Source organism: Amblyomma mixtum, chromosome 2 (assembly GCF_055824585.1).
Source record: "Amblyomma mixtum isolate Tamu chromosome 2, ASM5582458v1, whole genome shotgun sequence".
Lineage (NCBI taxonomy): Eukaryota > Metazoa > Arthropoda > Arachnida > Ixodida > Ixodidae > Amblyomma > Amblyomma mixtum.
Genome location: NC_143013.1, coordinates 320,817,453 through 320,839,193, shown reverse-complemented (window position 1 = coordinate 320,839,193; position 21,741 = coordinate 320,817,453). Strand labels below are relative to the sequence as shown.

Sequence of the window (21,741 nt, the reverse complement as noted above, 5' to 3'; positions counted from 1 at the left end):
CGAAACGTCCCGATGCTATGGGGTTCGTGTGGAATGTATAGAATAATGAAGCCTTGTCGGAACACAGCGCGCACAAGCCGCATGATCAAACCTCACTAATTCGTCGAAACGTTCGCGTGTCGAAAGCGCGCATTTTCCACTTTCACAATGCAGCAATTTTCGTTTGTCAGCTTCACCGTTCCACAAAGTTCACAAAGAAGGGAGGAGCCTCAGGGTGCTAGCCGACGTTTACAGCAGGCGTTTACGTAGAGGATCGCGAGGCACAGCACTGTCGTCTCCAGTGTGCATCCAATAAGTTCGAATTTGTGCACCTTATGGCATGCCCTAAGGGCACTACGAAGATACATATCTCCTTGACAAGTGGCCTCATACAAGAGTCTAAAGAGATTAGGATACTCGAATTCTTCATCCACCACCAAAGAGTCGAGACAATATTGGACGAGCTCCTCAAAATTGGAGACCAGGTTGGCCGTATGGTCCGCCGCGTCTTCAACAACAGAGGGGGAGTGCGACTGGCCCATGCTTTCGTGATCAGCCGAATTCTCTGTTCGGTCCCCTGCCTCCACTTGCTGAACACGACAAAGACAAAGTTGAGGCAATAATCCGCAGAATAATGAAGAGGGCACTTGACCTTCTTCCTGTCTGCACCTCCAATGCAAGACTTCTTGCATTGGCAATGATGAATACCTTTCAGGAGCTCAAGGAAGCCCATCTCACAAATCAATAGATTAGGCTGGCCCAAACGAAATCAGGTCGGCAAATGCTAGCCCGGCTTAACATCCTACACAAATTTTCACATTCAGGGGGGGGGGGGGGGGGGGGGGGACGGACGGACGGACGGACGGACGTGCGGACGTCCGTCCCTTACAGAGAGGAATGGGAGGCGACCCTGCTTGGTTGCTCGGACCTTCAGGCCCCAATGCCAAGGGCATTGGTCAGGAGGGCTGATTCCCAGAGTGCGACATATTACTAGCGCTAAAATACACACAAAGGGCTGCGAGCAGAAACACACAGGACAGGGCTAAGCTGGCGGCTTCGACCGACGGGGTCCAGGAATAAGGGCTCCACCCATTGCGGGGCTCGTTAAAGGGCCTCACCTCTTTATTTTGACACAATAAAGGCTTTTCACCACCACCACCTCCAATTTTTTTACCTCCCGCTTGTGAGGGCCTCTGCATTGTTGCTCCAGTTCCATTTTGTTCAATTGCAATCTACCCTTCATGTCACGTCGCAGCGACAAATTTCTCAGCGGCGCAGAACGCTGTGCTTCTTACACTGCCTCATTCAGAGTCGCCGAACGGCGGCATTCCCGTTCGTAGGCAAAAGATTGACGCCACAGCCGAGTGAAATAAAACGGGCACAACTAAAATTAATCCCCACTTTTATTCGCGCAGCCATGCACGCTGTGGGCGTTCGTGAAATAAAAGCCGATTTAATTCCTGGAATTGCATGAACGTTCCCACTGCAGCGAAGCGCCCTTGCTACAGACAGCACAGTGAATATTTTGCATTTCACTATTTCAAACGTAAGACTAGCGCTTAAGAAGTGGACATAGAAAAGAACCAGACAGGACGAGCGCCGATTCTGAAGAATGTGTAATTGTTTTCTTGTCTACGTCTTAAGCGCTAATCTCACGTTTATAATGAATCACAACCAACTATAGCCCAGATTTCCGCTTTGACTACTTCAAAGCTATTCAGATTCTAAATATTCTGATGTCCATGATTTCGGTTTGAGGGCAATAATCACGAGAATAACCGAAGAAGCCAGAGAGAAGCGTATGCAAGCGATCTTTTTCTTCCGTAGCTTTCTGCTGCTAGCACACGTGGCCTCGAAAATCTCTGGCACAAAAAGTCCGTTCGCTGGCGCTTCCACCAAGAGCAGCCCGTCAGGCTTCCAGCTGTGGTTTATAATGCGGCAGCATTAAACCGGCCTCTTTGTAACGAAATTCCCTGATTGATCAATTCTCTCATGACGTCGTCAGCGTCACTTGACCCTGATTGACCAAACAGAGGGCACCGCGAAATTAGGAATTCGCCGACGTGTCCGGCCGAGAGGTCACATGACTTTGTGACGTCATCCCAGCCAGCCCACCACGGAATGTGCAGCTTGCCATATTGCAGTTGTCACCTTCCCACCGTGGCGCTGCCCAAGAGCTTTACAGGAGCTCGGGAAGAGCAACCTGACACTGACAAGCCTAGCAGCCGGCGGCTGCGTTTCAACCAGCCACCTACCGGACAGTGACGCATTGCTTAACCGCTCTACCACTGCGCCGGTAGGCGTATGAAGGCTTCCTGTGATCTGTGAACCTCCAAATTTGAAACCTGGCCCACGCTCGAAATTCCCTAAGGACACCCAAAATCTCGGAAGTAGGCCCACCCCCAGAAAAAGGTGAACTAGTGCGTTGCATTAGTGTAACCTCGTATCACAATCCAATGGAAGGATTATGGCACGATGATTGTGACAAGATGAAACATTCTACAAGACGATGACCCATGCATACAATACAAGGGTAATGGAACCGGTTGGAACCAGTGTTTTGGCTGAAAATTACAAGAGGAACATAAGGTACTCAGTGGAAACACCACAAGAGGCAACCTAGACGCTATCGATTTTCTGCTTTGAGGATGTGGTTAAGAATGCTCTTAGGTGTTTTGACCGACATACCCGGCGACAATCGCTATGGTGGAAATGCAAGCACTCGGGTGTATATTTCTTTGCGGAAGAAAAGTTCCAAGCTGCCCGGCGGCCAACACTGCAAAATCGCATTAAGAACTAGTCTTTTTGCCATAGGAACTCCATCTACACATTCCGAGCTTTGTTAGAAACTACAAATTATTATCGTCTGCGGCCTATTTCCATAATTTAAATCGAATGAAACGTCCGCCTTTTCTTTTTTTTTTAACTCACCGCAGACGGTGGGAGGAGTCAACCAACCTTTCTGCCAGTCCCGTGGCGGCTTGCCACTCTGCCAACGGCGGAGCTATACGTAGCGATCGGCGAAAGGAAAGAGGTCCCGCGTTCCCGCGTATTTTTATTTCCGTGGGCCTAATTTGCGGCTATGTAGCCTCTAACTGGATCTATTTACTCACAGAAACCTAAAAAACAAAATAAAAACAAAATCGAAGCCGCCACGCGATTGCCTAAAAGGCTTTCCACGCGTTAGTTGACTCCTTCTACCGTCTGCGCTGAGTTCAAAATAAGGCGCAAGCCGGGACATTTAATCCGGTTTAAATTATAGAAATCGGCCGCACAGGACAATAACTCGAAGTTTCTAAGAATGCTCGGAAAGTGTAGGTCGAGTTCCCACGGTAAAAAAGACGAGTTCAGGCTCCTCTTTAGTTGAAGCGCCATCTTCGGCTTTACAAGGTCCAAGCCCCTTATTAGATATCTAGGAGGGGAGGCCTTCTGGAGGGTTAAGGTGGACAGAAGTTCTTGGGTAGGAGTGGGCTCCCTTCACTCATCTGAAGCCTCATCTTCGGCTTCACAAGGCCCGAGCCGTTGGTGGCGGGTAGTAAGGCGCAACTGGGTGGGTGGTGCGCTCTTCTAACCGCTTCGCTGATGCCTCGGCTTCACTTTCACTCGGTACGCTTTGTTTCGAAAAGGGTGGAGGCAGGTGGGTGAGCGTAGTTGCGCTTTTGGGGAGTACAGGCGTCACTTTGCGCAGGCTTCAATCGCCGCTTTCGTTTAAGGGGAATGCTGGTCTTACTGCTGTCGCACTAAACAGCTCCAAGTCAGAAGTCAAGTTTCGTCCTGTTAGCGCTCGTCCTATCTCTTTCTATGTCTTTGTCCTAGTTTTATGCGCTAGTCTTTTAATTAACGATGACACACCAACTAGCCCAGCTTTCCGCCTTGATTGCAGAAGTCAGGCACAGCGAAGAAAGCTTCGAAAGAGAAACTACCATGCACCAATTTGCGCATGTAACTTGATATGAACGGACGTCATCGTTTTTTCTGCGTTAACAGTCATCTTATTTTAACGAACGCGACAACCTTCGTACGGCGTTGAAACCATTTTAATTGTTTCCGGCCTTTATGTGTGAAAGCTGTTGCGTTTCATGTCTCTTTGTCAACTTGCGGCAAGTGCATCTCAATACGGTGTCCAACAGGAACCATGTAGGCATGTCAAGCGTTAGAGGATTAGTTTGTTTCGCCGCAGGTGGCAGCGACGGACTCGTATCAGTGCTCCTTGATCATTGCAACAGTTCTCTCACGGCCAGTCTGCAGTTAGGTGGGCGGTGCGCTAGGTCACACGCCGGGCTCGTTCTCTTCTCCGCGGGATTCACGCAAAATATTGAAACAGGCGGCCCGCAAAGCTCTCTTTCAATTATCAAAGTTCAAACTCGGTTAGTTCGACATTCACGGACGACGCCGCGCATACAACTCGTGCTGTGTGGCACTTCCGAAGGCAGCGGCGCTTAGGGACATGGCGAACCGTGCGGACAGGCAAGGTGCATACTCACAGGGGTGCACTCGCAGCGAACGCAGTACAGCACGCCGAACGGAGGGCCCAGGTCGGGACGCCATCGCTCCTCCAGCTCGTACGTCAGGTTGCCGAACTGGCAGTCTGGGGGGAAAGAACAGAGAAGGAATGCTCAATGACCCAGGACTGTTAATTATGTGCACTGAAAGTGTGCAACGCTATGGAAGCCACAGCAGCCGGCAGATAATCAGGAATCCCATTCATAAAGGCACGCGGAATGTCATAATTATTCGCGTACCACCGATACACGTGCAACTGAAGAGTTACAGCTTAGGTACACACTAATCACAGATTGTCTCCTATCCCCTTTCTTTTTCCTATGAGCAGTTTTTTTTTTTACTCACCAAAGATATTGTCTTGTAATTAAACAGAGCAGGTAAAGAAAGCTATGTGACTGCTAAGAATCAGAACACGGGTTGCATGCACTTCACGGACACATTTTCTGAAACCGATCTTCTTCAGAGCTGGATATAACTCTGACATTTTGTTCTCCTTCAAACAATCAGTGATCACTATGCTGCTTTAAAGATTAGTCGCGTGCTAACGCCGCATCTGTATTAGAACATCTGGAAACCTGCTTTCTAGGTTTCAATGATACTGACTACTGACGTCTACTTACTATGGGACCAGTTTAAGAAACGTGTTTTTATTGAATCAAAACTTTTATACCAAGCAGATGCGGAAAGAAGCGTAACGTAACCCCATCGATGGCACGATCGAAGCGTAGTTAAACTACGGTGAAAAGTAAAACAGCTCAAGCAGAGGCGCGTAAAGCCTCATCGGCTCATGATTTTGGAGGCGAAATTCTAGACGCCTGTGCGTACTGTTGCACGTTAACGAACCCCAGGTGGTGTAAATTTCCGGAGCCCTTAACTACGGCATCCCTCATAGCCTGAGTCGCTTTGGGACGTTAAACCCAAATAAAACCAAATAAAGCTATAAACCATGAGCTGGACAACGCAACATACCCGGCAGTGTGTTATTAAGGTAATTTATTTAGGCCTTCTTGATCGCGGAATTGTGTCGGCTGCAGAGCGGTAACGGGACGAAAGATTTTCAGTGTGTAATTCTTTAGCTGATCAGAAGGAACGTTTCTTACGGTTAGAGAAGCGTTTAAGATGTACATTGTACCATGGCGCGTCCAGATGATTACTTCTCACGCGAGTGGGTGCGGAAAAGTCTTGCAAAACCGTTCGTTTCTTTCTTCATAATAAATTGGCAAGACCAATCACAGACGCGAAAGAAAACAGGAATTATACTGGGAAATAGCACTTCCCTCACTTCCCCGGCAGACCATTCTTTAACTGCGCCCTTATCTGCTAAGAGGACTCTCAGTAAAAGCACCAATTTTATAAAACACCGGAAAATATGCGGGGCAATGAAACAAGAAGGCTTCAGACGGAAGACACAAAGCGCAGTGCCACGTCGCACAACTCATTTCGAGCTATTGCGGCGTTTACGTGTAAGAGACACATATGGTTTTCGCTGCTTCATGAAGTGCAACACTGCTGGGACAAGCGACGCAGGAAGCCCTCTCCCCCCCTCCTCCATCGTTAAAGCGCGAAAGACAGGACAAGAGCGAGAAATAAACAAAACAGCGCTGCGTTCCGTCGTCGTCTCTTGTCCTGTCTCTCGCGCTGTAACTATGAAAGATTGTAAACAACTTGCCCAAAAGCTTGCTTTATCCTCTCTTCCCGGTGCTCCCTCTTACTCTCCTCCTCCGCTCCCGCAAACCCGGCTAACGAGCTCGGCAAACAGCGGGAGGAGACGCTGGGGACGCAGCAGCCAGCGCCTAATAGAGACAGGAACAAGGATGAGAGGATTTAGGGCCCAGCGACCCTTTCCACATCCTCCTCCTCCTAGTCAGAGCCGAAAGAAACGGGGCAGCAAAGAAAGCCTCGCGAGGATGGTTTTCCCTGGAAGCAGCGATGAAATCAAGACAGCACAACCGGACGGAGCTCAGCAAGGCTAGCAAAGCCAAGTCAAACAGGAGCACCATCCTGGCTGCAGCGTTCAAGCAGCCGATCATGGGGCCTCCGCGCGAGGCTGCGGTCAGCAGTGACCCTGGACAGCGAGCAATCTTTGCACAAATTCTGAAGTGCGGCGCGCAATGCCAACAGAGTACGGTCTATCTACATTAATGAACCGCAAACGTTCATCTTCAACAGGTCAACTATACATCCACTGCAGGACAAAGCCATCTCCCATACCTTTCCCATTAGGGCAGAGTGAGGCAAAATGCAGCATTTAGTTAGCGCCCCATAAAGTTTAAGTCACCTACCATATTAGCTTAGTATATTTATGTGCTATCGCGCACCACATGTTCACTAAAATGGGTGCAAGGTTGACCACACTGACCCCTTCAAAGCATAGAAATGAAGAGGCGAAGTGAGCCTCGATGATGGAGAAAGCGGCCGAATAGGCGCAAAATTCTGGGCGCCAGCTTCTTAAAAACTGTGCAGATGATTAGCCTCGCGTCCCAGAATACTGCAAGTTGTTGAGTCATTACAATTCATTGCTGGCCTTGTATTATGCAATTTAAGAATGTTTGTGCGTCGGGGCGTTAGGGCACAATTATTTTAGCAGTAGGTTACATGTGGGCCAAAACGCGGCGTTGAGATGTTCTCGTGGACTCAAGTAAATGCAATGGTTTTAGCGCTTGCTTTTCTAAAACTCTACCAGCGTTTTCGCGCTCTCTAGTACAGTCTACGCAAGCAGCGTCGGCGCCATCGAGCGTCGTGATGTTCTGGAAGACGCAGAACAGTAGAGAAAATGAGAGAATATGAAAAGCAGAAACTGTATAGAAAATATTGTAAACCTCAGCACCGCATTCTATCCGGCGGGCACGAATTTGCACAGCACATTCTGGCAATAAAGCAAGCTGTGGTCGGTGTGGCCTACAGTCACAATAAAAGCCTCGTGTTCCCGCACTGCGAATCGCAAGTCCATTCAACACGGCTGAGCGAAAGAACAGCAGCTGCTGCACTAGAAGAGCTGCAATGAAGGTAGGAAATTAAAAAAAAAACGTCGCGTAGCCAGACTACACGCAGCGGCCGGCGGTAGAACTGCGTAGGCTGTAAACACAAAGGGAGGAGGCAGCCTCAAGGTGCTTAGTCAACATTTCGACAAGAGGATGTGTCTTTGTCGGGGCAAAGCGTTCATTATTGCCGGAGGTTAAAGGTGCACTAAAGAGTAATCTGAACTCATCTTTTTACCGCGGGAACTCCATCTACACGTTCCGAGCATTCTTAGAAACTTGGAGTTATTGTCTTGTGTGGCCGATTTCCCTAATTTAATTCGGATTAAACGTCCCGGCTCCCGCCTTTTTTTTGAACGCACCGCTGACGGTAGGAGGGGTCAGTCAACGCGTGGAGTGCCTTTCAGCCAGTCAAATGTCGGCTTGCCGCTCTGCCATCGACGGAGTGATACGTAGCGATCTGCGAAGGCAAAGAGTTCGCTTGTATTTTTGTTTCCATGGGCCTAATTTGCAGCTATGTAGTCTCTGACTGGATCTATTTATTCACGGAAACCTAAAAAACAAAATAAAAGTGAAGCCGGAACGCGACTGCCTGAAAGGCACTCCATGAGTTAGTTGACTCCTCCTACCTTAACCGTCGAGTTCAAGAAAATGCGGGAGCCCGGACGTTTAATCCGATTTAAATTAGGGAAATTAGTCGCACAGGACAATAACTGGAAGTTTCTAAGAATGCTCGGAACGTGTAGATGGAGTTTCCATGGTGAAAAGACGAGTTCAGAATTCTGTTTAGTGCACCTTTAGATAGGTCCTTCGCTTCGCGAAGGAACTTCGGGTGGGGGTGGAAGGTGTGATGTGGGAAGGGTGGTGGGATGAGAAGCGAGAAGTTTGAAGTTGCGAAATTGAAATGCGACAAGAAATTTAAACTTCCCCTCCCGATCCCACCATCCTTCCCACATCACACCTTCCTCTACACACATCACAACTTCCTTCTTAGAGGGAATAACCCATTTAACCCCCTCCAGTGACGGACGCCTTGCCCAGAAGATAAGTCATTTTGTCGACACGTTGGCTGAGCGCCCTGAGGCCCCACCGGCCTTTGTTCACTTGTCTTCTCAAGGAAGCCACCTTGCTGCCCTCTATCCACCATCCGTAGACTGTACTGGGCTATTGAACAAAACAGTGCCGGATTCGGTCTTAGAACAACGTCTGCCGTTCGAATCAGCTTGTAAAGAACGTCTGTAGATGTCCGTCGATGCAAACTGGTGTGCATTCATTGCGAGGATGAGCAATATGATGATTTTAAAAGCCCCGCTCATTTTGACCCATGGGGTGGGGCGGAATTTTGAAGTTTCGATTTTCAATAAATTTTACAAGGTTCATATTCAGCTGGAATTTCCGTATTTGATGAGAGCGATACCGGGACGGTAGGGAATAATTATGCGGTATTTATTTTATAATACCTATTGATAAAAAATAATGGCGAGGATTTGAAAATCTGCGTTGCGTTTCCCCCACTCTCCCATAACCTTGTGCCACCTTAGCCAACGCAAATGCCTTAATATCATCCGCCTCCTTCGTTTCGCTTCTCTTTTAATCTGCTTGTCCGTAACCGGCTATATCCTCTTTGCACTGCATGCTCTGCGTGCGTCCATTTCTTCTTCTCAGTTCCAGCTAGGATTTGAGTAACTGGCATTTGTTCTCTGACCTATTCGGCATTCTTGCTGTCTCTCAACGCAGCACCCATCCTTTGCCCCCATTAATACGCAGCACCCATCCATAACTCGCTGCGCTGGTCTCCCTTTAAGTAAAGAGAAATTAAATTGAGCGTTGAAAATGTTAACAGCATTTCTTTTCTTAGGTAGCTGCGTTGCTGACACTTGGGATGTAACAGCAGCAGGACTGAAGGGATCGAAGAGTAAGAAAATGCAAACGGTGCACTGTGGCTGATGCAGCAGTGGAACGAAGCCAAGCAGCGACAACCTTTTTCCAGAGGCGGGCGCTATTGGAAGCAAACGGAAGGCGTAAGAGCCGAAGAGAACGCGCAGGGACCAAAAGCTTAAGCTGCGTTTGTACTCGCCCATGGCTGACACCGAAAAGCAGCAGGCCTTGAAGCCTACGCTGGCCACACCAGGCTTGTTCCCTTGGCCGCAGCAGAGACATCTTTCCTCTTCAGAATTGATGGCGCCATTCGCGAAATCAAAATCGAGTGTGGACGAGATGTAAGGACCTCAATAGTTGGTCACGACTGGCGAGAAAACGACGAGTTATTTTGTTTTCGCTATTGGGAAAGAAAAAAAGAAACAAGAAGTTGCAAAAGTAACTGCCATGAAGCCACTTCCTCTTTAGTGTTTCTTCTTTTTTTCCCAGCGGCAATGCCAGGGCTAGGGGGGGAAAAAAAAAGAGAGTGGAGGCAGCCAATGGCGAGACCGAACGGCTGCCCTAATCCACGCGAGAGGGGGAAGCTAAATTCGACAACGGCGTTATACGCTGCTAGTGCCGCTTCCCTTCTCGGCTTCTTTCTCCCCGACAGCTCGGACACGAAGCCGCGCAGCTGGGAGAACGCCGCGCCACACAAAGAGCGGATAGAGGGCGCCGGTCGAAAAGGATTAGGCTACGTACCGCAGGACTTGTCGACCGAAAGAAATGATCATTCACCGAGACGGTGGGCTTAACGACTTTTATTTGTATCGTAGGATTTGCTGCCTCCATCCACTAAACTGCGCGCTCCAGCAAATGAGCACCTATACGATCGAAGAGCCAGGCAGCAATGCCGAAGCACTGGTTCTTCTATGCTTCTAACTTGCTCTTCGCGTAAACCTGAAACGAGCTTGTTCCTGCAATGAATCCAATTAGTTCGTAGTGCAACCTTTCGCTTTGAGGTTAGTATTAATACACTGACGTGTCAATGACTGCCACATATTAGACTGGTTCAGCAAAGCATGTCACTGGCCATCATTACTGTACATACTTCGGTCGTTCGTTTCAGCGCCGATAGTTCTCCAGTAGTAGTCCTGCTAATTCCGCGTCTACAGGCGTTCCGTTGCAGAAAAAAGCGATAGCAGGTTCGATTTCAGGTAATTCTGACCTTCTGTTTCACTGTGAGATTAGTATTAGTGCGCTGACATGTCTCGCCGACCGCTGCATATTATACTCGTTCAGCGAGGCATTAGCCATCATCCCTGTACATACATCGTTCGTTTGTTTGTTTCAGTACAGATACTTCCAAAATGCAGAAGGATACGGCCTGTTAATTCAGCGGCTACGGCCTTCTGCTGCGGAACACGAGATAGCAGGTTCGATTTCAGGCAGTGGTGCCCTTATTATGGCAAGAGAACAAATCAGATAACGCCCGTATATTGTGACTTCGGTCTACAGCAAAAACAAAAACAAAAAACACAAGGTGGCTGAAATCAGCCTAGAGGTCTTCGCTAAGGTGTGCCCCGGATCTCACAGGCCGCTTACTTAGGTGAATGTGCAAGTTTATTGTCAACTAACGAAAGGAAGGAGACAATTACTTTGTTGATATTAAGACGCACTTAAAAGTTGCAGAGAAAGCTTGGCCAGTTCACCGACCACTGAATGCCGGAGACATACTTTTATTTATATTTGCTACTACACGCGTTTGCCGAGTTCCATTCCGGCGTCGCCGCACTAAACGCTACAGGAGTACACGGCAAGGGCAACCCTAGTTTTGCAGAGTCTGTCCCATAGCACCTTGCTTACTGCGTGTCCGAACCGTGGGCATCTCCTCGCGCCGCGGTAAACTAATGCGTGATATCGGCAGGAGTCTGGCTATCGCTCGGGCGACCGCTCTTCTATACCGCGGCGTACTCAACCCATACTCGGCCGGTACAGCGTCTGTCGGCGTCCCACCACAGCGCCTCTTATCGCTGCGCCCCCGTTCAAGAGGCCCCTCGGCTGTCTCGAGGCATGCCGTGCTCCGTCCACGCCTTCCGGGCCGAGATAGCCGCGCATGCCTCCTGCCTTCCTATCGCAATTTAGTGACACTGACCCACTCGTGCGCGGTTGCCGAGGGCAAGAGCTTCCAGGACGAGCAGAAGCCGCGGTTCTCCTGTCTTCCGCTCGCCAGGATGACGTAATGACGGGACTCGACTGTTTTGTTTCGATTATGTTTTTACTTCCCTGATTTTCGTTGTGGCCGGCACTCCGTCCTTTGTCTAGGTTGTTACTGAGACCATGACTATACTGCGACTTTCGTTTTCTCATTTTTTTTTTATTGCGAAAGCAATACTACTTGCACTTTCAGCCCGTCGCGTAGCGAGGCCGGTAGCTACCATAATAGCATATTGGATTGGATTGAATTGCATTGTATAGCCGATGCATCACCACAAGTCTAACCACAAGCACCACCACCAGCTACACTACCAGCTGAACCATGGCGTAGCTACGGATATTGCTTTCGCAATTACCGGGCTTAACCAAGCTAAGCCACAGCCATTTTTTATTTATTTCGCGGACTGGTCGGTGTGCTTTGTCTGTCTGTCTGCCTGTGACTGTGACTGACTGTGATGTGTCTTTTGATTCCTCTTCTTTTGAGTTTTTATTTTTTACTGCTCTGATTTTCCCTTTAAATTGTTTGTTTTCGTTGGAGCATTTACCTCATTTGTATTTATCTTGAACTGGCGCAAAGCCTGGCAAAGCGTTGCTGGTCCGAGGTGCGAGCACCCTCTCTCTTTCTTTTATGTTATAGTTTTACATTTTCTGAGAGGAGCAGTAAGAGGGACTCGATCTTTGTCGCGCAGACAAAGCCGCGTTGATTGGAGCCGCGTTGAGTTCGAGAGCTCGCGTGCTCGCCGTCGCTACACTAGACGAATGTCGAGTTTTGTACCTGTACACTTCGCAACCGTGACTAACGCCGAATACGATCACAGGTGCCCTCGACCTCACGGCTACACTCCACATCAGTTCTCGGAATGCGCACTCAGGTCTTGTTACGTGGACAGGAACAGCTGCAGGTACTCAGTCGGAGTATCCGGGTTCGAACCCGGCAGCCGCGGCTGCGTATCGTCGGAGGCGAAACGCTAAGGCGCCCGTGTGCTGTGAGATGTGAGTGCATGTTAAAGATTCCCATGTGGTCGAAATTATTCCGGAGACCTCCACTACGGCGCCTCTTTCTCTCTTTCTTCCTTAACATCAACCTTCCTCCTTTCCCTTATGGCGCGGTTAGAGTGTCCATCGATATGTGAGACAATTACTGCCCGATTTCCTCTCCACAGAAACCAATTTTCACTTGCCAATTTTAGTTTCACGTGATTCAATGAGCAACTGATTACAAACTTTTTGCAAATTGGCGAATTACAAATGCAGTGTAATTCTAAACACTGCATAATCAGCACATATTATGTGCCCCGCCGCGGTGGCTCAGTGGTTACGGCGCTCGGCTGCTGACCCGAAAGACGCGGGTTCGATCCCGGCCGCGGCGGCCAAATTTCGATGAAGGCGAAATTCTAGAGGCCCGTGTACTGTGCGATGTCAGTGCCCGTTAAAGAACCCCAGGTGGTCGAAATTTTCGGAGCCCTTCACTACGGCGTCCCTCATAGCCTGAGTTGCTTTGGGACGTTAAACCCCAATAAACCCATAAATAAAATCAAGCACATATTAATGTGGACGATGATGTGTAATAAAGCGGAATATGAAAGGTTGCGCCAGGGAACAGCAAGCAGGCGTAGGGACCCTTTAAGGCTATCTCGTCATATAGTCTCAAGGTCTTCAAGCGGCCTTATTTCGTTTATTCCTATATAACATCAAGTAGCGAAAGAGTCGCTTCCAGTTTACCGTGGAATCTTTTAACAGACGCGACTCTACCACGCCGCACACGGGAGTCCTCCTTAACGCCACTGTACTGGATTACTAGAGTGCAAGGATGAAAACGCTGCACAAGAAAAGGTTGCAGAGTGGAACGTTTCCAAGTGAACACAAAATGCGTGAGAGTCAGCTGCGTGGTATAAGCACGCTTAAAGAAAATTAGTAGTCGCTGCATCATGCGTTCCTCCGTCGTGGAATGGTTCCCTAATGCGGCACTGTGTCGTACAATTAGAATGCCTTTCTGGCAACGCGGTATTCCGCCTGAAGCACCCGAGACTTCCACACGATTCACAACGTATCGAAATTTAAAACGCATTTCTGGGTTAAGGTCCATTGTAACTTCACTGTAAGTAGCCAATAATACGCAGAAGAAAGGAAAAAAATTAAGCGCTTTAACATTCTTCCGCTGGTCCGATGCCAAAGAAAAGCGAATGCGACTCGGAACCAGAGAGAAGCCGGTTACCTGCTCAGGCAAAAAGAAACGCACTAGATACGCCGCAAGAGCGCACTTACGCATGCGCATATGGAGGACGTACGAGCGAGAAGAGAGCCCCTCTTTGATTCGCGGTTGTCTGGTCTTTTCCCTCACAAACCGCCTCCCGCATGAATCATGCCCTCCCTACGGATTCCAAGGACTCAACAAGACCAGCTCGAATGAAACCAAAAAAAGAACATCAGAAAGGCCACCCGAACGTGCTCGTCCAATCAGTGGGAGAAATGCGAACACGAGGAAAGTCGGGAGAAATATACGTGGCAGGGTTGCTCGCCAACTCAGCTGCGCTTTTCTACTCGTACGGTGCGTCAAACTTCTGCTTCGCTGGCATCCTTTAGGCCTGAGCGGCGGCGTTCGTTACTGCGTTCGTTACTGCGTCGCCACTGCTGCGTGCACGCTGCGCTCACTTCTGGAGGTCCCTTTCCATTACATTACATTTAGTAACACAAAAAGGAAGGCCAATAACTGCCACTCTGCAATCCCGCGATCACTGATCGCTCGCTCACAGACTTACGAATTGCTCTACCACGCCTACGAAAATGTAGCTGAGCTGTTGCCCCAATCAACAACTTTCGAAGGCACACTTTGACGGTTTTTCTGCCTTTCCACCAGCCTGTACTTCTGCCAAAAGAGTTTTCCGAGCTGGTGGCACACTAAGCGGAGAGTTCCCAGTAAGCGGCAGGCTTCTCGGGGATTTCTAAAGTGCGCAAAAAAAAGAAAGAAAAGTAAGGAATCGGCAGACATGGCAGAGAGCTGGCCGAACAGCGTGTCACGCACGAGCGACTGCCCGACTTGCATTCTTTTCAGGCGCGGAAGGAGAAGAACCGGGGCCCATTTCTGGATCCCTTTTCATGCCTGTCCCATCGACCCGGTCTCCGGCAGCGATTCTTTCGCGTCACTTTATTACGGTGCCCACTATCTGGCGGCCGCTTATTCCTCCACTTTTCCGCACATTTATTTTTCTCGGGCGCATTTAGCATTGCGCGTTAGCTTCAATGCTTTTTGGGAATCATGCACGAAAATATATTCGACGCCATTCTTTCTTTTTCGTTATGTTCAGATATTTCCACGAATGGAAGGCACAGAGAGGGAGTAGCTGTATAGCAGCCCCACATTTAGAGAGAGCTCCTGGTAACACGAAGCAAGAAAAATGAAAACTGGGCTGTTAAATGAAAGGAGTACGCCTGACCGCGCACAGACAGCGAGTCGCAGTTTCTCTTGTCGTAACGCTCTCTTCACACGGAGGCAAAATGTTAGATTTAAGATGACGCGAATGACGGCGAAGGCAGAGAGGCCACTGCTCCGAATTTCGTAAGCCCGCAATACCTTTTTTTTTTTTTTCAGAACACAAAAAACACGCGGAAGAGAAAAATGAAAACATTAAATTGAAGCAACCGGACGAGCGGTCTGAAATCCAGAAGAAATGCTGGAAGCACGCGGGACAGCATTAGTGAGAAAGCGACGGAATTCGCAATTTTCACGCATTCAGAAGACAACAGCTTAAAAAAAAAACTTGGGGGACGTTTAAGCTTCGCCTTTAAGAGTAGAACGGGATAGCGTGATCGGGTCCCGTTCGCATAGCCTACTCGATTACTCTTTTCCTAATTAGCATGCTCATAATTGCTCAAGTAAGCTACAGTACATACTGCACCAAGTCAGAAACCACAACGTGTTTTCTAGGTCCACCTTTATTCAGCTTTATTCTACGAGCCTTCGTGGCCTATGGTGCCCACCACGCAGTACCTGGGTTCGATTCCCACTCAAAGCCAAGTTAATAAAATTAATCTTTTCAGCTCAATTTTATTATAGGTCCACCTTTATTCAGCTTTATTCTACGAGCCTTCGTGGCCTATGGTGCCCATCTCACAGTCGCTGGGATCGATTTCCACTCAAAGCCAAGTTAATCCAATTAATCTTTTCAGCTCAATTTTATTAATCCTTTGCTCCTATCGAGGTTTTTCGCTCGCCACACGGGACTGTTAACGCTGTAACTTTAAAAGGACAAGGCGAATTGCGAACAGCAACAATAGGGGCCACAAGTTCCACACAAAAGCTCTCCGTCGACGCCCGACGAAATGACCAAAGGCAGTCCGCGGCTGACATTCGGGTCTACGCTGCTGCCAGAGTGAAACAAGACAGCGGGCAAGCACTGCTGGCGGCCGAAATGCGTGGCTCGCTCTATTCGCGCACATTAGCCGCACTTCCCTCAACGGTGTTTCTCTCCTCGTCCCAGCTTGGGGCTCCGGCGCCGAACGGAAATTCCTACGTCAGCAGACGTCAGCTTAGCGCTGCGGAGCTCTGCCCCTGGGAAAGGAAGGCGCAATGCGAGAACAGCAGAACGCCACCTATTCCCCATGGCTGCCGCCAGTAAAAAGCTTGGCGACGATAAGCTCGCCTCTGTAGCTTTGTTGAACAGACTGGTCTGGGGATTAGCAGTTTCTTTTGGAGTGACGATCTTCGGCGCTGAGAGCACGTGTCTTCCGAAATCGCACGCCGTCAGTGAGAAAGCGTAGATCAACCTTTTCTTTCGCTTTTTGTCGCGATGGGAAGCTGCGTTTCTAAAGCCGCCCAAAGACCGACCTAGAAATAGAGGGCGCCAATTTTTTTTTTTTTCACACCGCTTTGATTCAAACGCGGGACTCTCTGATGCGGAAATAACCGAAGAGTGACGTAAACTGACGTAAACATGAACTCTTTGATTGCGAGCGGTGCAGCCGAGCAGGACCCGGAACGAAAGCTGTCCCTGGCCGGACATTGGAGGCCTCTATCAGCCGTCGCTATAGCGTCGCTTCGTTTACGTTTCTACCAGCGTTACGATGGATCCTGTTCCCGATCCTGACAACGGATTTCTCGCAAAGAACCGTGGCTTACACTCCAGCTAGCTCAGCGGCACGCAACTTGAGATGTTTTCGAAGGCCTCTGAGGCGGCAAGTCTGGAGGGATAGTCCGAGCGCCGAGGAGTCGGCAGCATCTGCAGCAGGCCAAGCTACTGGTGCGGCAGCTGTCACCGCCGAGCCACCGTCGAGACTGATGAGTAGAGAATGGTACGTACGGACATATTTAAATTCTGCGATAACAGTCCTTGTAGCGCTGGTTGTGGAGCCCAGCATCCTGGTACGTCGACGATGGGAACACACGGAAGTGCGTTTGCTAACGTGGAGGCTCGAGCAATATTATCTCACCACAGTCTTTCCTCATCGCAGGTGCGTGTCGCGGCATAAACTTCGTCCAAAGAGCGCTTAGAGGTGCACTTGGAGTTCCTCTGATGCTGACATGTTCCCAATATCTTCTTTGCGTGTGATATTTTATGACGTTAATCTCCCTGCTATAATGTCTCATGGGCGCTGTAGGTACTTGTAATAAATAAATAAATAAATAAATAAATAAATAAATGAAACACGCAAGGCGCATAGCCACGAAGCACCGAAATATGCAGAATCTCAGCTGGCCGCCAAGTGTAAGATTTTTATCCGTTGCATATTGCAATCACTCAGTTCAGCCCTTGGGCGCGGCCGGGCAGCCACCATTGACCTTGAGCGCAACCACGTGACGTGACGTCACGACAGCCGGAGGAAAAGCTGGGCCCCAACTCGCGCGGTCGCGCGCGGCCGCAGCCACCACCTGACTCCCGCTCCTCCCGCTAGGGGCGCTGCGCCGGCGCGTGACGTCTTGCCGAGAAAATCGAGTGCCGCCAAGCAATACCTCGCCCTCAAAAAAAAAAAAAAAAGACCGCGCAATATGCAACGCATTCTTGGGTTACCAAGCTAAGCCTGGGCATCTTTTTTTGGCTTGCGACATTTATGTTGTATTTTTTCTGTATTTCTCGAGTGATAAATGTGCAGTAGCGGTTTCGAAACAGAACTTATACATTTCAGAATCTAGTAAGGTACACAGCGAAGAAACACATACAACATGTCCTTCTGTCGTGCCTTCTTTGCGCAAGGGCGTATATCTCACTGGTGATGAACCAACTCGCCCAAACAAAGGTATTAATTCAGAATCTACAACGCGTAACCTGCGTGCATGTTTGTCAGCCCCGTCACTGCGCTTGTATACTCGTCCACGCACGTGCCTGGAGCGGCAAGCTGTGTTGTGACAATCACTGCCGCCTGGTGGGCCATATATAGGATTTAAAGACATAAGGAGCTAAACACGGCCCACGTGAATGTGCATGCCCGATAAGGCCTCGTTTCGAGTCACTCGTAGATGACGCCAGTGTACTCTCCGGTGTGGAACTCTAGACAGGTGTGTGTACTACTGTACCTGCGAGATTAGCTTGTGGCGACGATACCTGTATTATAGTTGGACTTTCTGTCGCCAACTTGAACTCCTTTAAGGCGACAAAGAGGGTCAAGCACCGCAGTGCTCTGGTGCCCTTCGGCCAGCAGTTCCAGAAACGGGCGCCAGTGCGCGCATCGGTTCAGGACACGGCGGGGCCTTGGTTATAGCCACACGTCGATTATAGCCACACATATGGCTATAGCCACATCGCTTATAGCCACACATATCGACACATCATTGTTTGTTTTTCTTGAAAGTTCTTCTCTTTCTTAACGCCGGGTACAGTGCGCCTCTACGCTTTTCGACCACTAAGGAATAGCGCATGCCAGGTGGACTACAATGCGGCCCAGGGCACCTCGTCCTGATCAGGTTCAATTGCTTTGCGCGCGAATATGCGCTCCTCACTGCAGGAGCCTCGAAGTCTTGAGCCTTCATTCCGTGCAAGCGTGTCAGTGCAGGCTGCAATATGGCGGGTTCCGTCCTCTTAGCTCGCATGAAGTATTGAAACTGACGCATTCATATTTACACGCGGACTACCGCCACATGAGATGGAGAATGCTCCGTAAATACCGCTCCTTTTTTTTCCTTTTTCAATGCAATGCACATCAAGGCAGTGGCCAATTCATTTGCCCACATCGGGTGACGCAAGCCGGCGGAATAAATTGAATCACTTGATTGGCCCCGCCTAGTCCAGTACCGCGCGTGCTATTCCGTTGCATTCAGTTGACGAGGAAATGTAAAATCAAGAAGAGCTACCTCTATGCTGGGCTTTCAGTCTTATGCCGCAGACACTGTGTGGCGTCGCGGCATTACAGTGCTGTCGTTTCGTTGTGGGCACGAGCTATGAAGCCTCACAACAAATCAAGTCTGCTTACTTTTTTTTTATTCTTCCATTCCTTCCTTCACTATGCGATGTAACTCGGGAGGCTACTAGAGCACCGCTGTGTTCTAAATGGGAACAACGGAGTTTGATTCGCTGCAATGTCAGGAGCATGCATGGCCTTATTCAGTTTTAGCAGCGAGAAGCCGCGTCTGTAGGAGCTGCACTGTCCGGTCTTGAGCTGAAAAGCTGATGGTGTTCGAAAACACAACGCCCTAGTTCAGCTGCACTCACTTAGCCGTGTACCAAAAAGGCCCCGAAGCAGATTGCAGCGACGAGAGAAAAGCTGCGAGGACACTTTGGCAACTAAAGTGTTGAGAGACGAAAGCCGAGGATGGATGGATGGATGGAAAAAACTTTATTGCTGATAAATTTAAAGTGTTCTTGACCTCTACGGGTCACTGGGCGCCGTGGTCGATCCTTGGTCCAGGATGCCGCACTTGACTGCTGCCATCGTGGCTCGGCGCACAAGGAATCGTTGCGCTTCCTCGTCCTCGCTGGCCAGCAAGTGCTCCCACTGCATCACACTCGGGTTTATTCTTGGCTCTAAGTCTGCCTTAGGGCAGGCCCATGTGATATGTTCTAGTGTAGGTTTACCCTGACACCACGGACATTCGTCTGCATATTGTGTAGGGAAAATCTTGTGTAGTTTGTGAAGGTGTGGGTAGGTACCGGTTTGTAGTCTGCGCCAGTCTACCGCCTCCTCTTTGGTGAGCCTTTTGTGTGGGGCTGGGTAGCGTTTCCGCTGACCCCTGTAATGATCGAGTATATCTGAGTACGTGGGGGTAACTGGGTCAAAGGTGCCTGTGGCGCAAAGTGCTGAGTCTGCTCGGTTCACGTATCCTCGAGCTAACTCGTCTGCTGCCACGTTGCCCCTCATCCCCTCATGTCCCGGAACCCACACTATACTATGTTTAGTGTTTTTGTGTCTTCTCGTCGTGTGTAGAATATGATTGGCGATGCTGTCGATCCTGCCTCTTGTGTAGTTTCTACATGCTTGTTTGGAGTCCGTCACTATAGTGAGGTTATGTCCTGTTGCGTTGCCGTGCGATATTGCCAGAGCAATGGCGGCTTCTTCAGCTGCTTCTATGTTTGGGTTGTTTATCGTTGAGCTGGTTATTTCTTGCCCTCCTTCGTCTGTTACAACGGCGATTGTTTTGCGTTGGTATCGGTACTTTGCTGCGTCCGTGTAGACTACGTTGGGATTGTCGCTGAGTTCCCTGGTGAGTGCTCGGACTCTGGCTTGTCGTCTTTCATGATGTAAATTCGGATCCATGTGTCGTGGTATTGGTCTTACCCGGATGTTGTTTCTGTCTTCATTATTAATCTGTTCCTTGTCTCTTTGTGTACCTAGAGGTAGCCGTAATTTCTCCAGTAGGTGTCGTCCCGTTCTGGTTTGAGTGAGTCTGTCTACCATGTTGAATACCATGTTGAATACGCCGGTTCTCGTCCGATCACCGAAAGCCGAGGATATTATGCCGTGACGACTTCCGGTGGATATGACGTCACACCGTTCCCGTGGCTATATCGATACTCAGATTATACATCTTTCGGGGACCTTAAGTGTTAATTACGCTTAATTACACATTTTTACACCTAATTTGACACACATCCGATGTTTTTACGACCATTCTATGGCAATTTTTATTATGCCGTGACGACTTTTGGTGGATGTGACGTCACACCATTCCCGTGGTTATATCGATGTCCGCGCTATTTCAACACCATTTTGACAATTTTTACTGCAATTAATTAACTGATTACTCTACAGTCATCAAACGTGGCTTCTAGGCTCATTTTTTCCTCCTCCATCGGAAGCAACAATTCGTTTTCTCCTAATTTTTTTTAGTTCTCGAGTTAACACGCTGCCAAAGGTGTGACACCCTCTGCTAACGGACGACAGTATGAGCCATTAAAGGCTTTCGCCTTATAATTCAGGGGGCACTTTGCTTACCTAAACTGCGGTGAGGCGAAAGCCTTAAGCGCGCTGTTGCTGCTGGTTTCACTGATGTGTTGTTAAGATGTTAAGCTCCGCCCCTAAGCGTAAAACGCGACAGCCTCTTGCAACGCTGCCAGGGAGTCCACAGAACGCCATCGCCCGTTCGGTTCTACGCATTGCTCGTCGGTAAATTCGTTTTTGAGGAAAGGAAATGTATCCGTCTCGCATATCTCGATGGACACCTGAATCTCGCCGTAACGGGAAGGGAGGAAGATGGGAGTGAACGAAGAGACCGTATAAACTAGACGCGCCTTTGCGCATTCCAAACCATCGAGCTGGCGTTGCGGAGTGGCAATAAAGACAAAAAAAAAAAGCTGGCGTTGCGGAGTGGTTAGCATGCTTGTCTCGCACTCCGGAGACCGGGGTTCGATTCCCGAACTCGACGAATTTCCTACTCGGTTTTATTTATTTATCTGGCCGAACTAGATAGGTTAATTAGGCTAATTGGGTAATTAAGCTATGAACTAAACTCATCCCAACATACTTAGAGCATCACTATACGATCCCTTTAATTGGTTGCATGGTTACTATATAGCTAAAGTACAATTGGCACCGTTTGAAATTTGCACACTGTGACGTCATGACCGTTTCGACCAATTGAAAAGCGTGACATTTCTGTCGACAACTTCTGCTTACAACGATGAGGCATTAAAGGCTTCCGCCTTAAAACGGGTGGTGGTGGTGAAAACATTTATTAAGAAAGGACAGGAGGTATGCTTGGATCAGCCCGTAAGGGACCGATCCTTACAAACACTAGGTGGAGGTCCCTAGTATGGGACCCCAGTGGCGGTGGCCGCCGCCC

At 49.1% G+C, this 21,741-nt stretch overlaps 1 protein-coding gene across 2 annotated transcripts in view; it reads right to left on the bottom strand.

Moving 5' to 3' along the window:
- Positions 1 to 21,741, bottom strand: part of LOC149365150 (dorsal-ventral patterning protein Sog-like) — a 209,030-nt gene that overhangs the window by 113,958 nt on the left and 73,331 nt on the right. For both annotated transcript variants that reach the window (XM_089575241.1, XM_089575240.1), the window contains exon 2: positions 4,464 to 4,567. In XM_089575241.1, coding sequence (XP_089431367.1) covers positions 4,464 to 4,567 — 104 coding nt within the window. The remainder of the gene's footprint in view (positions 1 to 4,463; positions 4,568 to 21,741) is intronic.